Below are 17,211 nucleotides of genomic sequence, written 5' to 3'. Positions count from 1 at the left end.
GGTATGTTCTTGACTAGAGAACAGAAGAGGTAAACCAGGTTAGGTCTAGGAAGAAATAACTTAGGCATTGGATTGGTCTTGGGATGAGATCAATTCCAGAAAGTCACACATTTTATGAATTTATGCAATTGATAATGCAATTGTGAAAACTTGTAATATGAATGAAAAGTAGGGTGAAATGATATGTAGCTAAGATGCAAGGTTACAATTTGCACATCACAATAGAAGTATTTCTTTTAACTTTAATAATCCTTTGATTACTTTCCAATTTGTTAAATTGAAAAGAAAATAAAAAACTCCATTTGTTTTCAAATTTCTAATCTAACTTGAAATAAATAAATAGACTATTATATGCATGGAATAGTAAATCAATGGTATCAAACACTTCTATTCTTTTCTTTGTAACAAAGAATATTTCACACCAAAATTTTCGAACCTTTGCATTAATTATGAAAGTTACATTTATAGGTCTTTAGACACTTGACAACTACAATTCATTATTACATTTTGTGGGCACTTGAGCATTTCAGAAATCCAATAGTCATTGATTACAATAAAGAAAGCATAAATGATTAGAAACCTTCAAAATGGTTCATATTCCTCTCTGATCTGTAACAACTATCTTGGTGCCAAAAATGTATTTCATATCTCAACGATCACTGTAGGTTTGATTCCTCACCGTCAATTTTGAATCAACAATCATGATCAAAACATGATAGTACTCTTTATTTTTCCCTTGTCTCTTCTTCACAACTATCATTCCTATGATGCCTTTACTTGATGTGATGATGCGATGATTGGCTCTCATTGCTTCTCTGTGTTGACTCAAGGTTGTATTTTACCACCTACAAACATGCAAATACATATTGTCATTCTTTCGTAGCCTTAACTATGGATTCCATTTAATCACTTGTGAACATGTGATTGTTCAATATTTGAATGCCTTGAGTTACTTTTTACAGCTTCGCCACTTAGAATCCTTTTATTGCATTAGCATCTATGATGTTGCAATTAGTGTTACTACTAACTTTTGTGTAACCTTCACAGTTTTGTAGTTCAATAGTTTTGCCATGTAGAATACTTGACTGCATTAGCATCTATGATGTCGCAATTAGTGTTTGTACTAACTTTCATGTACCCTTCACAATTTCATAACTAAGAACATTTTCTTGTGGCTTAACTATATGATGATGTGAAAGCTTATTTCTTTTACTATTATTGCCTTTCACACTTTCACAACTGTTAATCAATTAATACCTTTATCTTCTATGATATTGCGATGACCATTTGACTTAACTGTTGTTGTCTCTTGTAGCTTTGCATCCTTCTTTGAGGTTCAACATTAACATGGTGTGATGATGTGATTTATATACTTTTTCCACTTCCCAACTTAATATAATAGTTTAGCTAACTACATGCGATGCTGTGATCATTGCTTAATGTTTAACCATTATCACTTTCACCAAATCACAACTCAACAACTCAAGTTAACTTTACCCTTGTGATGATACAATTGCATTACTTTGTCACTTTGTTACCTAGACCAGAGCTTAGCATTAACCTTGCATGACACTGTGAGTGGTTAAAATTTGATTGCATGGTTTCCTTTTATGACTTCATGACTTGAAATCTTAACTCATGGTCTAACCTTGTGAAGCTATGAGTGTAAGATTTTCACTCTATTTCCACCTTAACTCATGATTAACTTAAATTTCCTGTGATGCTGTGATTGTTCAAACTTCATTGCTTTGTCTCTTTATCACTGTTTCGCAACTTGGAAACTTTACTCATCAACTAACCCTGTGAAGATGCAAAGACATGCTTTTCTCTCTATTGCAACACTAATTTTAGGTCATCTTTAATCACCTATGATAGTACAATCTCTAGTTTTCACCACTTCACAATGATAACTCTGGGTTACCTTTAATCATTAGTGAACATGCAATAAGCATTATGAATAACTTTTGTTGCTTCACAACATTAACCCAAGGTTATCTTTAACAATCTGTGATCACGTGATAACTATTCAATTTAATCTGTTGATGTCTCTCACATTGTCATAATTTAAATTTCTTAAAGCCAAAAGTGAGTCGTAATCATGTGATTTGATTTTCATTTGACAATTATGAATCCATTTCTAAGGCAATTGACTTTTCAACATGTAACATGGGTATTCCAATATATTTGCATCACTAATTTTATTTTGACCTTTGTTCTCACCACCTTTGACCAAGGTTTTGTTGTTATTAAGAAGCTTGAGAATTTTTGAAAGATTTTGCTACCTCTTATATATTTGATCAAAAAATCTACCTTCATGGACCGAAACCCGCCGAGGAGAAGGAAAATTGGAAATTTCTATAGGAGCTGCATTATGAAGACTGGTAATTTGAAATTCATCCTCAAAGAAATGCATTATTTTGTGAATGAGTAAAATATGATCTATATCCAATTAGGTACTAGAGTTACCCATTAAGGGGCATGAATTCAAGATAACCCACCCAGTTCACCAGAAGAGAAGGTAGATGAGGGAAAGATGATAAAGATCCCCTAGCCTAAGGAAAACTAGACCTAGACTCATCATAAGATAATAAGAAGAGTACCACTTTAAACTCAACATCTAAGGTTCATTTTTTTTAACATGCGGAGAAGAAAAGTGGGGGCAATAGCTTGCTTATAGAAAAAGTATTGGCTGGTTTTTTTGTGAGATTTTTTGCATCTGTAGGAGAAAATTTTGAGTGTGAGATTGTTGTTTTCTATCATTTGGATATGTTTAGAATGTTACTAATATGGTTGTAGCTAATACTAATGTTTCAATGTTTGCTTGACTTGATTATGCATATTTTCTTCCCACACTTTTGATCAAAGCCCCCAAGGTGGTGGGGTTGTGTTTCCTTTGTCATCTAGAGAGAGATGATAAGACCACCATATATAGTATGGAATTGATGTGGTTACTTTTCATGCCCCATATTTTGGAAAACCATAGATTTCTAGCTGCATTAGCTGAGCATTGGCATAGTGAACATAACACCTTTGATTTTCCTCCTAGTGATGCCACCATTACTCTTGAGGATGTATACCACATCCTTTATGTGCCATGCCATGGAAACCCTAGAAGTATAATTGTTAAGTTTTGATGCTCATTTTATTAAAGTTTTTGATTACCATATGAGGCGTGTTGATATGAGTTTGATCATGTCACAAGTTTAGTATGATCAGACCCCGACAAGGGGGAGATTGGCAGTGCAACATATATTTTAGGATGTGACCATCCTAGACCAACACCTCAGCTAGGAGAGGGTGATAGATGAGTACATGGATCAATATCCCTTAGCCTATCTTCTTTTCTCATTGGTTTCCTAGGATCTGGTCACTAACAAGGGCTAGGAGGGTTTCCCTCTAGGATGGGGTCAATTGGTTGTTGATTTGATTGGGCAGCCTGGGAGGGTGGCATGGGGACCTATAATTCTTGCTGATATGTATCATGAGCTTCACAAGATGGTCTACCAAGAAGGGTGAATTTGGGCATGTGGTATAGTGCTAGCTTAGATATGGGCATGGGAGCATATTATAGTGATTTGACCATGGGTGCAGTCACCCTATCATCATTCTCATTTAAGATATGGGCACCCCAACCATATGAAACTATCACCTAATGAATCACATCATAGTGCTAAAAATTTGAAGAGATGTCACCATCACTCACCTTTAGTTGGTTGGCCACATGATGCCTCTATAATCCTTGTCTCATATGAAAGTTTTCCATCTCACTAACTACACTATGATAGAAAACTAAATTAAAACTACTCACCACAAGATTGCCCACTGCAATTGTGCTATCATCCTCACACACGTCTGCATCTGAGATACAATTTCTCAATGGCTCAACCAAGTCCTCATCCAAAGAAATGGAATCCCTTGCAATATGAATCTCCTCAAAAGTCTAAGCTTTCACCTTAATAATAAGATCTTGTAAACACTGATCCTGAGACCCATCCAAGACCTCCTCAAAGTCATCACTCAATATTTGACAAGGAATATCATACCCAATGTAGCTAATAGAATCCTCATGACCTAAAATAGCCTTAATAGTTGTCACTCAAATTATGCAAACATGACTCTATGCCAAGTTGTGAATCAATAATGTTGCATCATAAACCACCATCTTATCACACCACCATAATGCCCATATCACTAGCATCACAATTAGGTGACTCCATACATGCCTTTGTCCCACTTGAGGAATTTTTGCCTACTACACTAGAGAAACACCATGATAGTTGACATAGAAGTCTCCAATAACAACTCCCTTCTCAAGAGAGTTTGAACAGACGATGGAAATTAAAGCATCAACTGCCTTTGAACTAACTATAGTGACTACTATGGGAGCCTTAACCTGTTGAAGTTCAATGTTGTTGTCCACTAGGGGCATTGACACATCCACCTATCTCTGTGTGGAGAGTCCATCATTAGAACTACATATAGGACTATTAGGTGGTGTACGAAACACAATTATGTCAACATCATGATCATCAGTTAGAGAAAACTCAAGCCACCTTCCTATCGACCTTCTAAAGATAGAAACCACATATTTCACTACCCTTTCAACCATATCTAGATTCAACAAGCTCTCCACCATCCTCTGTTGATGAAGCTTAAGTTTATCCAAACTCTTCCTTGAAGCATTTATTTTCTTTCTACTCTTTGCATCACTCCATTGATTCATAGAACTACTAGTCCTCATGTATTTTTCTATGGCTAGAAAATGTTAGAGTGTTGGTCACTTCAAATGCAACAAAAGATCCAAAATAATAAATATTTTCCTACCCCACAGGATGATAGGAAATCACTCTAATACTGCTATAATAACCCCAATTTGGTTATATAGCCCAAACAAACACTAATCTCTTTCTTTATAGTTTAGTGGTTTGACACTATGTTAGACACTTGGCAAGTAATCCACTACGATGTTCAAAATGTATTTGTTTTAATTAATTCTTACCTAACAATGATTATATGAAAGAAAATATATTCCATGTAAGAAATTACAATGCACTACAATTCTTCCCTTGTTAACTATATTATAATTATATTTTTAGAATGGTAATAGACCATTAAATTTATTAAACATTGTTTTCATTTACAACATCACATTCACCAGTAATCAATATATCAAAATTTGCAAGAATTTGGAAATAAAATCATTGCGATAAACTCATAAATATTCACAAATGAAGGATCAAACCTCCAAGCACAATCAGTGTAGCCTCAAACATGAAAACTCATATCCAATTATGCTCCATGAAACCCTTTAACACTTAAATACAAGCTCCAAAGAAAAATCACAAGCCTCTAAAAAGAAATGCTGGTCTCCATAATGAATCACAACAATGAATTCATACAAACGATGACTCCTAGTTAAATTGCAAACACCTAGACAAATTGTAGGTGTATAATTTTGCAAATTGTAGTCCTAGTACTACCACATAGGTCCTTGAAATGGGCACACATGTGGAAAACACCCTAGTCTTCAAACTTTGCAATGATCAATGAGCCTATACAATGTTAAGGTCTCTTTGTAAATAAAAACCCCCCAGTTGAAATCAAAGGTTATTATATGCAATTCAAAAACTCCAAACTCAAACCATAGGTCTATAATTCATAAGTACTTCCTTTTCACTACTAAGAATTAGGTAAATTTACTAACATGAAATGACTTCTCTCACATAGTCAACATAGTTTAGAGGCTAGAATCAATTTCTAAACCTCAACAAAAATCTAGCAATCCAATTCTTAGGAAATATCCAAAATTCCTTAACCCTTAAGTGCCAAAAGATTCCAAAAAGACCCAACTCCATAAATTGTCAAGTTTCACAAAAGAACTCAGCTCTTAAAACTTCCCAACACCCCTTTCTAGAAATATTTCTAAATGGCATTATTGTAATAAACTATTTTTTATAATAATGTGACTTAATAATTGATTAATAAATAAGGGCTTGTACCAATAATAACCAGATCGACTACAAGTGATGATCAACTACTAGACCCATCCTTTGCATTCCCAAAAATGGCAACTACCAAAATTAGACTTAGTAAAACTAGTAAGTTTGCAACTAAGACCCTAGAATAAACCTATCAGCTCATGAGGGTTGATAAAATGAACTGACTCAACCAACTATAGGAACCTACCAAAATTAGGGACATTATAAAATAGTACTCGACAATCTAGTGTTGGTATGGGATTTCGTGGTAAGCACTGCCATCATAGGTGCACCAACAAGTACTAGTATCATAGACAATATATATATTGATAATCTGGTAAGAATCGATGATGTAGGCAACATGGTCAATGGTGTCAATGACATAAAATTTGTTATTAGGATGTCCCAAGGGGACAACCCCAATCAGTTTTGCGCCCTCTCCACCAAAATCCCCTACCACTAGAGTGCATGAAAATCATGGAGATGCTAAGCTTTTCTCTCCCTCTTAGGCATCTTTGCATATAATGACACACATTGATCATCACTAGACTTCTAATTGCAATAGTTTAGGACAAATATAGGAGAAATCTCTATGAGCTCCATTCAAACCAAACAACACTTCAGATGCTTGGACAAAAAAGTCCACAAATATGGAGCAATTGTTATCACTACTCAGGGACAAATTCGATGATCAAGTCCATAAAGTAGTCATGGATCATATCACACTTCTGGAATCTCTTCCAACTTCAAAATTTGCTTCTTTGTGCCAGAATGCATTGATCAATAATTTTTGGAATGCATCTTTTCCAATCTCTACTATTTCACATTAGGAAATGAGGAATGACCCAATATTGAAGAGGTTTCTTTTATTAGCTCAGATTCCACATTATATATTGTCATTTTCAAGACCAAGGAACATAGAGATTTTGTATATAGTTAGTAAGGGGTTGTTCTATCAGGGATTGAGCTTGTTTACCATTCCTTGGGTTCCAAATTTCAAGCCCACCCCCATCATTGCTAATATTATACCCTTGTAGATAGCATTTCCCTCACTTACATTTGAATAACACCCCTCATATCATTGAAATCCTTATTAATAAACTAGGAATTTTCATCCAAAATGATCTTGCCTCCATTATGATGTCATATCAGCCTATTAAGTTTTTTCTATTGCTTAATATGATAAAACCTTTCCCTATGTCACTTTCAATGATGCTTAAACAAGGTGCATGGATTCAGTCAGTTGAATTTCTAAATTTGGCTATAGTTCATAAATTGAAGGGTTCCTTAGGCCATTTTAAACACCAATGTGAAGGCTCAAATAAATCAAATTTGACCATATGTTTTGATCATTCTTCAAATCATGTCTAGTTCTCAGTTAGAATTAATTCCAATCAATGCTCATTTAATATGTATGAGTGTTCCATATGCCTGGGCTACCACTAATGGATCTTTTATGGCTGAATTAATGGTGCAACAAGCAATCAAGGGTGCATGAGCAGTGAATAGGGGTGCAAGTGTGCAAAATGATGAAAGTAACACTCTAGATTTGAACAGATCAAATAATGATCAATCAAGAAAAATATTGGTAAACAAGGTGCAACCACAAAAGGAAGGGTGGAACAATAAAATGGACCAGGCCTTAACAATGCAGGATCTTCAAGGAAAAATGTCATTTGGATGGAAGAAAAATGACTCCAATCATACCCTTTAGTGGGTCTACCATAATGAGGATTGGGTAGACAAGGCTCACGACCACATTTTACTTGAAGATGTTCCTCAATGGGTTTTTGAAAAGGGGTTATGGGTAGACAAGGCTCACAAGTATGACCATATCCATAGTGAGTCTTTTAATTTGGATCATGGATCAAAAAGGTGTGGGGTAGATACATTTGAAACGACTTTCAACTATTATGGTCTAAACAAGTAAGTAAATCATGGTTGAGAAAGAGAAATTTGGCATTTGAATGGTAGGTGATAGTCTGATGCTAGTGTTGGATTTCATGGTAGGCATTTCTATTATAGGTGCACTAATAGGTATTGGTATCATAGGGAGTGTGCAGATCAACAATCTAGTAAGCATCAGGGGTGGAGGTAACATGATTAATGACATTAGCAGTGTAGAATCTGTTATCATAATGTACCAAGGAGATAACCACAATCAATTTTTGATATCTACGAGGTCACTATTATGCCCTCTCCGCTAAAATACCTTGTAGGTAGGGTGCATTCAAATCTTGGAGATGTTAAGCCAATCTCTCCTTCCAAGGCCTCTTTTCTTACTAGAAAACACATTGATCATCAGTAGACTTGTAATTGAAATGGTTTAAGCCAAATGCAAGAGAAACATTTGGGAGCTTGATTCAAACCAAACAATACTTTAGAGGATTGGAAAAGAAAGTCCACAAATCTAGAGTAGTTTTTATTAGTAGTCAAGGACAAATTTCATGATCAAGCCAATAGAGTTTTCATGGAGAGAATCACCCTTCCCAAATCTCTTCTAGCTTAAAATTTTCCTTTTGTACGCCAAACTACATTGATCTATAAGTTTTAGAATGCATACTTCCCAATCTCTACAATTTCTAATCACAAAAATCATGAATGGTTGGGTGTTGAAGAGATATTTTAATTAGCTCTTATTCCACATATTTTATTGCCATTTTCAAGACCAAGGAACATAGAAATTTTATATACAAGCATAAGGGATGGTTCTGTCAGATTGCAGATATCTTTACAAAGCCTTTGTCTAAAGATACTTTTGAGTACCTAAGAGGTATGCTAGGAGTTATGCCCCTACCTACTTCAGAATAGATGATGCAAGGAGTGCATCAGTACAGTGGTACAAAGTACTATGGTTAGACTAGACTGAATGTTGATGCTTCCTATATGGGGGAGTATCTAGTATGTACTAAGTGATTGAGGACTCTTGGTATTTTGATATTTTGTATTAAATAGTGTCTTTGGACACTTGAGCTGATTGAAATAGTTGGAAGAAGTATATTAATTGTGTACTTGTATTGATACCTTTGACATTGATGTCAATGAGGGAGAAGAGTGTATACATGAAAAACATCTCCTAGGCAATGGGGGAGTATTATCTCTTTAGGGAGATTTAGAAGGATTAATGTAAGTGCATAGGAGAATATGAGAGTGCACAAAAGGATGTAAAGACATGCAACTAGAAAGGTGTTGGAAGTTGTTTACCATAAACAACTCATGACAACAACAAAAGATTTCAAATTGATGAAGAGGATTTGAGAAGATGACAACAATAGCAATAGCAGAGTATAGTTTGGTATTCTTGGAACTTAGATGTTTTTCATCTATGTTTCCATCAATTCCAAAGGGGGAGATTGTTAGCATGAATGCTTATGATATTACATTGGGGGAGTATCCTAAGCATTGGAGAGTATTGATATGTTGCATTCATGACTAGATTTGTCATTGATGTCAACATAGCAATAATTCTATAAAGACTAGAACAATAGCAACCAATAATCTTAAGATGCACAAAAGCTGAAAAAGTTTTAGATGATGCTAAATGGAGGATATGTTCCTAAGGTTGTCCTGATGATGTGGTTAAGAGGACTAAGTTTGAGTCAATGGTGTACAAAAGTTACACTTGATTTACTGGAAGCAGTGCAAAAATAGGGCATTAGATTTGATGACCTATCACTATCTTTCATCTGATATGTAATGAAGAGATGCATAGTTACATAGTGATTAAGGATAATCATGTGATGATGTCAGCATGTGTACAAGATGTGTTTTCACACATGTGAAGTTTTGCATAGACTGTGAGCCGATAGTGCTATTGTAATTGTAAATTAATTAATTATCTTATTTTAATTAATTGGGAAGCCTCAAGGCCAACTCAAGGAATTATTATGAAGATAAGGTATAAAGGAAATTTTTTTTCCTTATTTTAAAGAGATCTTGATTTTAGAGGATCAAGTGGAATGTGAAGTATTAGTGCACAGTGCAAGAAGGAGTAGAATGCTTGTTGAATGCATGTAAGTGGTGCAAGGGATCATTGGATGCACAATATGCAATTTGGTTACAAGATGTGAAGGAGAAGAAGTCTAGTTGATAGGATAGAGACAAAGGAAGGAAGTACATTTTGGTTCTATTATTCTACAACAAATAATACAAAGATCATTTGGATAGTGGCTTCATTGATCTTAGCCTTGAAGTTGTTTAGACAGTGGGTCTAGTTGTCTTATACAACTCCTAACAAGGTTGTCACAACTCCTAACAGGGTTGGAATCTCCTACCAACGATTCAAAGTCTCCTAATAGGGGCTTATATGTACTAAATGCTGTAACAGACTCCTAATAGGGTCTATCCTCTAACAAGGAATATTTATATTAGTACATCATCTTGTGGGTACCATCCCCACCAAGGTTTTCCCTTTGATCAAGGGTTTCCCTAGTTAACATAGTTGGTGTTAATTGTGTATGAGTATCTTCTTGTGGTTTTAGTTAACATTACTCATTTGGTTAAAGATTGTTTAAAGTCAAATGATTGTGATAATAGTTGGATAATTTATTTAGCCACACCCCCTACCCCTCCCCCTGCCCCCCAATTATATTAGTGGACTATATATTCTAACAATAGGTATTAGAGCATCTGGTCCTTGAAGATAAGGTTTAATAGCTTTGGGAGATCGATGGTGAATATGTTTAGGAAGGATAGTCTAAGATTCGATGGGGCCAACTATGGTAGTTGGAAGGAAAAGATGAAGATTCATTTGCTATGCATGGGTCCAAGATATTGGCTTTCGACAAAAGCTAAGAAGGAAATTGTTGAAGAATCAAAGCTAGAGGAATATAGTGAGAGAGAAAGAGATATGTTCATGTGTAACATGAGAGCCACAGAAGCCCTATTGTCATCTCTTCCAGAGAATGAATACAATATAATAAAGACATTTCAAACTTCTCATGGAAATTGGAAAGCATTAGAAGTTACTTTTTAAGGTGATCATCATGCAAAAAGAATGAAATTGAAAAAAATGGATTTGCACATTTCAAGATGCTAAGATGATGGAAGATGAATCCATAAGAAATGATGTTGGTAGAATATTAGAAATTGTTTTAGGAATCTTGTCTCTTGGTGGAACTAAACAAGATGATGAGGTTATATGGAAGATCTTGAAAAGTAAAGCATATAGATGTTTCAACTATAGAAATAAGAAAATATTGAGTGCGTAAATGTAAGGATTGCTAAAAAGTTTGGTACTAAAGAGAAGATGGTAGATTATAATTTTGATGAAGAAGAGGATAATTATGGATTTCTTAGATAGAATGCTAAAGTTCTTTTTGAGATTAACAATGACTTGTGAATGATGTATCTATTAAGCATAGAGAAGAAAAAATATCTAAACCTAGAGAAGAGATAAGAGTTAAGACGTTAGCTCCTACTTCTAGAAAAAACATGACAAAGAATCACCCTATAGAGCAGATAATTGGGAGCAAGGATAAAGGTGTGATGAAAAGGAATGGAGTGAATGAGAAATTATGTCTAAATTCTCAAATGGAACCTAAGAGCACAAATGAGGCATGTAAGGATAATCACTGGATGCAAGCAATGAAAGAAGAACTAGATTAGATTGTAAAGAATGAAACATGGGAATTAGTTCCTCTAACTAAAGACAAAAATATTATAGGAACCAAGTGGGTATTCTAAAATAAGATGAATGAGCAAGGAGAACTCGTGAGAAACAAGGCCATACTTGTTTGCAAAGGCTACTCACAACAATGATGCATAGATTGTGAAGAAACATATGTACCTATGGCAAGAATGGAAGCAGTAAGGATGTTTTTGGCTTATGTAGTGAGAAAGAATATCAAGGTTTATTAGATGGATGTCAAGTCAGCTTTTTTGAATGGAGAACTTGAAGAAGAAGTCTACATTGAGAAACCTAATGGATTCCCTCTAAAAAAAAATAAAGTTTTTGTATACAGACTAAAGAAAATACTGTATAGTTTGAAGCAAACACCTAGAACTTGGTATGCAAGGTTGGATAGATATTTGTCTAAGCTTGGAATTATCAAAGGTAAAATAGATGGTAATTTTTATTTAAGGAAATTTGATTAGGGGTTATTTATGATTGTAATAACTGTGGATCATGTAATGTTTGGAGAAAATGATAAAGAAAGTGACAAGTTTGTAGAAGAGATCAAAAATGAATTTGAAACGAGCATGATAGGAGAAATGAAGTTCTTTCTAGGATTGTAGGTTGTGCAAAACAAAGATGGGATATTTATTTCATAAACTAAGTATTTGAAAGAATTTTTGAAAATATTTGGTTTGGAAATTTGCAAACCTATTGTTACAACCATGATAATTAGTCACAAGTTATCTATTAAAGATAAAACACCTATAGTTGAGTAGAAGAAGTATAGATCTATGATTGGAGGATTGAAATATCTAACTCACACTAAACTAGATATGGAAAATGTAGTTGGGATTGTGGCAAGATTCCAAGCTGATCCAAAAGAGTATCATTATGCAGAAGTAAAAATGATATTCAAATATTTGAAGGGTACATTTGATTATGGAATTTGGTATGATAGATCAAGTGATTTCACTTTGTGTGCATATACTGATGCAGATTGGACAAGCAATATAGATGATAGAAAGAGCACCAGTGGTGGAGCATTCTTTTTTGGAGGAAGATTGGTTTCTTGGTTGAGAAAGAAATAAGACTGTATATCTTAGAGTACAGTTGAGGCAGAGTATGTTGAAGCAATAAACAATTGCAATCAAGTTATGTGGATGAAACAAATGTTGAAGGATATTAGGATTGATTTTACAGAACCTATTATCATTTACTATGATAACACAAGTACAATAAGTATGTCTAAGAATCCAATATTGCATTCTAAGACAAAACACATATCCATTAAGAGTCATGTTTTGAGAGAGAAGGAAACTAAGAAGGAAATAAGGTTGGAGTATGTAAGTACTAAAGATCATATTGTAGGTATCTTTATGAAGCCTTTCTCTAAAGATACTTTTGAGTACCTAAGAGGTATTCTAGGGGTTATGCCCCTACCTACTTCAAAATAGATGATGCAAGGAGTGTATCAGTCTAGTTGTACATAACACTATGGTTAGACTAGACTAAATGCTGATGCTTCCTGTATGGGGGAGTATCTGGTATGTATTGAGTCATCGAGGACTCTTAGTAATTTGATATTTTGCATTAAATAGTGTCTTTGGACACTTGAGCTAATTGAAGGAGTTGGAAGAAGTATATTAATTGTGTACTTGTATTGATATCTTTGACATTAATGTCAGTGGGGTAATATGTACATGAAAAACATCTCCTAGGTAATGGGGGAGTGTTATCTCTTTAGGGAGATTAAGAAAGATTTATGTATGTGCACAAAAGAATATGAGAGTGCATAGAAGAATATGACAGTGCATAGAATAATGTAAAGATATATAGCTAGAAAAGTGTTGGAAGTTGTTTACCATAAACAACTCATGATAGCAGACAAAAGATTTTAGATTGATGAAGAGGATTTCATAAGATGAAAACAACAGTAGTAGCAGAGTATAGTTTGGTATTTTTGGAACTTAGATGTTTTTCATCTAATTGCCATTAATGCCAAAGGGAGAGATTTTTAGCATGAATTTTGATGATACTACATTGTGGGAGTATCCTAAGAATTGGAGAGTGTTGATATGTTGCATTCATGACTAGATTTGTCATTGATGTCAACATAGCAGTAATTCTATAAAGACTAGAAGAATAGAAGTCGGTAATCTTAAGATGTGCAGAAGCTAAGGAAGATTTAGATGATGCACAGTGGAGGACATGTTGTTTAGGTTGTCCTGTTGACATGGTTAAGAGGACTAATAAGTATGATTCAATGGTTTACGGAAGTTACACTTGTTTTACTAGAAGCAACGCAAAAATAGAGCATTGGAAAACAAAGTTCAAATGAACTATTTCTATCTTTCGTCTGAGATGTGATGAAGAGATGCGTAGTTACATAGCGATAGAGGAAAGTCATGTGATGACACTAGTGTATGTGCAAGACATGGTTTCACATGTGTGAAGTTTTGTATAGACTATGAGCTAACAGTGCTATTGTAATTGTAAATTAATTGATTATCTTATTTTAATTAATTGGGAAAGCCTCAAGGCCAACTCAAGGAATTATTATGAAGATAAGATATAAAGGAAAGTTTTTTTCATTATTTGTAAGAGATCTTGGTTTTAGAGGATCAAGTGAAATGTAAAGTATTAGTGCGTAGTGCGAGAAGGAGCAGAATGCTTGTTGAATGTGTGTAAGCGATCCAAGGGATCATTGGATGCACAGTTTGAGATTTGGTTACAAGATGTGAAGGAGAAGAAGTCTGGTTGGAAGGATAAAGACAAAGGAAGGAAGTACATGTCAACTCTATTATTCTACAAGGAATAATCTAGAGATCATTTGAATAGTGGGTTCTTTGATCTTAACCTTGAAGCTATTTGGGTAGTGGGTCCAACTATTTTCCACAACTCCTAACAAGGTTGGAATCTCCTAATAGGGATTCAAAGTCTCCTAATAGGGACTCATATGTACTGATTACTGTAACAGAATCCTAATAGGGTCTATCCTCTAACAAGGAATATCTATATTAGTATCTAGGGTTTTCCCTCTAATCAAGGGTTTCCCTAGTTAACATATTTGGTGTTCATTGTGTATGAGTATCTTGTTGTTGTTTTAGTTAACATTACTCATTTGGTTAAGATTGTTTAGAGTTAATGATTGTGATAATGATTCAACCCCACTTCCCCCCCTCTTAGTTAGATAAGTGAACTATATATTCTAACATGAGTGTGTTCCATATGCTCAAGCTACTATTAATGGATCTTTTCTAGCTACTACTATTGATGGATCTATTCAGGCAGAGTTACAACTTTTCATTTTTGGGTTGTTGTCTTCTCTCAATAGGATATATATCAGTTCTAGTAATTATGTTCTTGTACCTCCCTATATCTTACAATATGATCTAAATTGAGATAAAGAGTGTCTTGTAATTCTTCCCAATGCGGCCACTTTGAATCCAATATCTATTCTTGTTGTCTTGCATTTTGTCACCACAAAATACTAGTAATAATATGAAACTTTTTCAAACTAGTTTCACATCTGGGCATATGCACCGAGTTGTGGTGCCAAAAAGGTGACAAGCCTTTTTTTTTTTCATTTTTCAATAGCGCGTATGCGCTATTAAAAAGAAATTTTTTTAATAAATGATGGGCTGCACACCCGCGGCCCATCATATTAACAGTGATTTTTACTGTTTATAAGGGCAGCGCGCACGCGAGTTGGAAAACAATTCATTTTCAACATCCCTTGCCAATATGCCTCCTCGCCGACAAAATCCAAGATCACCAGCACGCCGACGCCAACGCCGTATGTAATCTAAACTTGACTTTGCATTATTTTATATGTTTTTCATATTGTTTTATAGGGTTTTTACAAATTTTATTTATATTTGTTTATTCATTTGGATTTCAATTGATTCTTTATCAAGAAATGTCCATAATCAACTGGCAAATCCACAAAACCCTCAAGAACCTGAAGAACCTCAAAACCAAAATCCACAAAACCCTCCTGAAGAACAACAAATTCCACAACCCGAACCAATTCCAAGACCTCCACCAGGCACACAAGAAAATATATTAAATGAAATTGAGATAGGCAAAATTGAATTAGAAGGACTCATTGGTCGGTTGAAACAAGCTGGACAAACCAATCCAATGAGGGCTCAATTGGCATCATCCCTCGAATCCATTAAGACCCAGATAGCCTCAGTTACTGGTCAGTTAGATGTTTGGTGGGTTAAGAGGGAAGAACAAAAAAGATTTTATGCAAATAAATTGTCATATGAAGATGTTAAAAAAAAAGAAATACCAAAAGGTTCAATATGTGCATTATTTAGAAAACCCGGTGAGCAAAATACTATTAGAGAGGGTACTAAACAGTTCCCCATCCATTGGTGTATACATGATGCTATGAGAAATCATTTTTGGGATAGATGGTGGATGGTTTTTGATGCCCCTCCTTGCAACAATCACGAGGTCCCAATGTATTTTTTGAAGAAATTGTATTGTGAGTTTTTCCTTGGGGAGATCCCCAATTATTTTGATCTATTAGACTCCCAGGGTAGAGGTGGGGGGTCATCATTCGAGAGGCCGGGAGCACGTCGTGACCCTAATGTAGTTAGGGTACCTATGGTCAAGCCACAGCGTGAGCATGTGACTATTCCTTCAGTTGTGAAGGAACATGTAGAGGCCAACACTCTAGGGACCATTAATGCTTTGACGCAGACCCTCATCCATTCCACGGGCCCATTAGTTGAGGGGGAGCCTTCTGTGCGTCGTGGTCACATGTGCACTTCATGCGGATCCCTATGCACATTTGGCACTCATGCTGGAGATTCTGCGGATGATGGGCTCGTCACTGATCAGTTCTTGAACGAAACATTTGGCATTGACACAAAGGTAAATTACAATTATAATTTACTAATTTGATCACATTTCATATGTATAGTGAATGATTAATTAATTAGCATCTATTGACATTGTTCAAAATTCAGGGTCAGAGTGTTGCCGAGCCTAGCAGCGATGCTCTGGCCCCATTTTTTGTCCCCTCCACGAGTCCAGAGGTATGTATCGATTTAATCATTTAAATTAATACATATATTTATTAAGTTATCATATTAAGGATTGACAAAAAAAATTATGCATGTGCATCAGTTCTCCACAGGACCCTCAACCTTTAGTATGGACTCAGAGCATAGACATCGTACGAGCTTCGTACAGGTACAGTTGTTTCATGTTAATTTAATTCATTTGATTATATTTGTTTCATGTTTCATGTTACATGTAACGTGTATTGTATGACATGCAACTCATGACGTCGGACACACCTCCTCATCTCCAACAGTCTGTTGATCATGGAGTGGCCGCAGCTATGGCTAGCTCATAGCCATTGACTGAGGTATGACAGAATTTTCTCCATTTTAGTTGTTGTTTATAATAGTTAGTCTCAAAATTTCTAATGTTATTTATAAGTGATTATATTTATTGAATTGTTGTAGGGTCTCGTCACGCCTGATCATCCACGAGCCTTCAAGGTGGACATACAGAGTGACTATTTGATGGCGGTAAGAAAATAATTGATTTTTTGTGTACATATATTTGATTTCAACGTATAATAAATACTGATTC

General features: G+C 35.0%; 1 protein-coding gene across 1 annotated transcript; it reads left to right on the top strand.

Moving 5' to 3' along the window:
* Nucleotides 1-15,339: 15,339 nt before the first annotated feature.
* LOC149552162 (uncharacterized) lies at nt 15,340-16,924 on the top strand. The gene is made up of 4 exons (XM_089790182.1): nt 15,340-15,395; nt 15,513-16,482; nt 16,578-16,646; nt 16,738-16,924. The coding sequence occupies exons 1-4, from the start codon at nt 15,340-15,342 to the stop codon at nt 16,882-16,884; spliced, it is 1,242 nt and encodes a 413-aa protein (XP_089646308.1). The 3' UTR covers nt 16,885-16,924.
* The last annotated feature ends 287 nt before the right edge of the window (nt 16,925-17,211 follow it).

Source organism: Cupressus sempervirens, chromosome 6 (genome assembly GCF_028749045.1).
Source record: "Cupressus sempervirens isolate cs-2001-9-10 chromosome 6, ASM2874904v1, whole genome shotgun sequence".
Taxonomy (NCBI): Eukaryota; Viridiplantae; Streptophyta; class Pinopsida; order Cupressales; family Cupressaceae; genus Cupressus; species Cupressus sempervirens.
The sequence above is the reverse complement of the archived record's forward strand: the minus strand, read 5'-3'. Positions and strand labels throughout refer to the sequence as shown.

Excerpts from the sequence above, each read along its gene's own strand:
- LOC149552162 (XM_089790182.1), top strand. The coding sequence starts at position 15,340 with ATGCCTCCTCGCCGACAAAATCCAAGATCACCAGCACGCCGACGCCAA. Across the intron at positions 15,396-15,512 it reads CGCCGACGCCAACGCCGTAT|AAATGTCCATAATCAACTGG; the intron begins GTAATCTAAACT and ends TTCTTTATCAAG. Across the intron at positions 16,647-16,737 it reads TCCCCTCCACGAGTCCAGAG|TTCTCCACAGGACCCTCAAC; the intron begins GTATGTATCGAT and ends CATGTGCATCAG.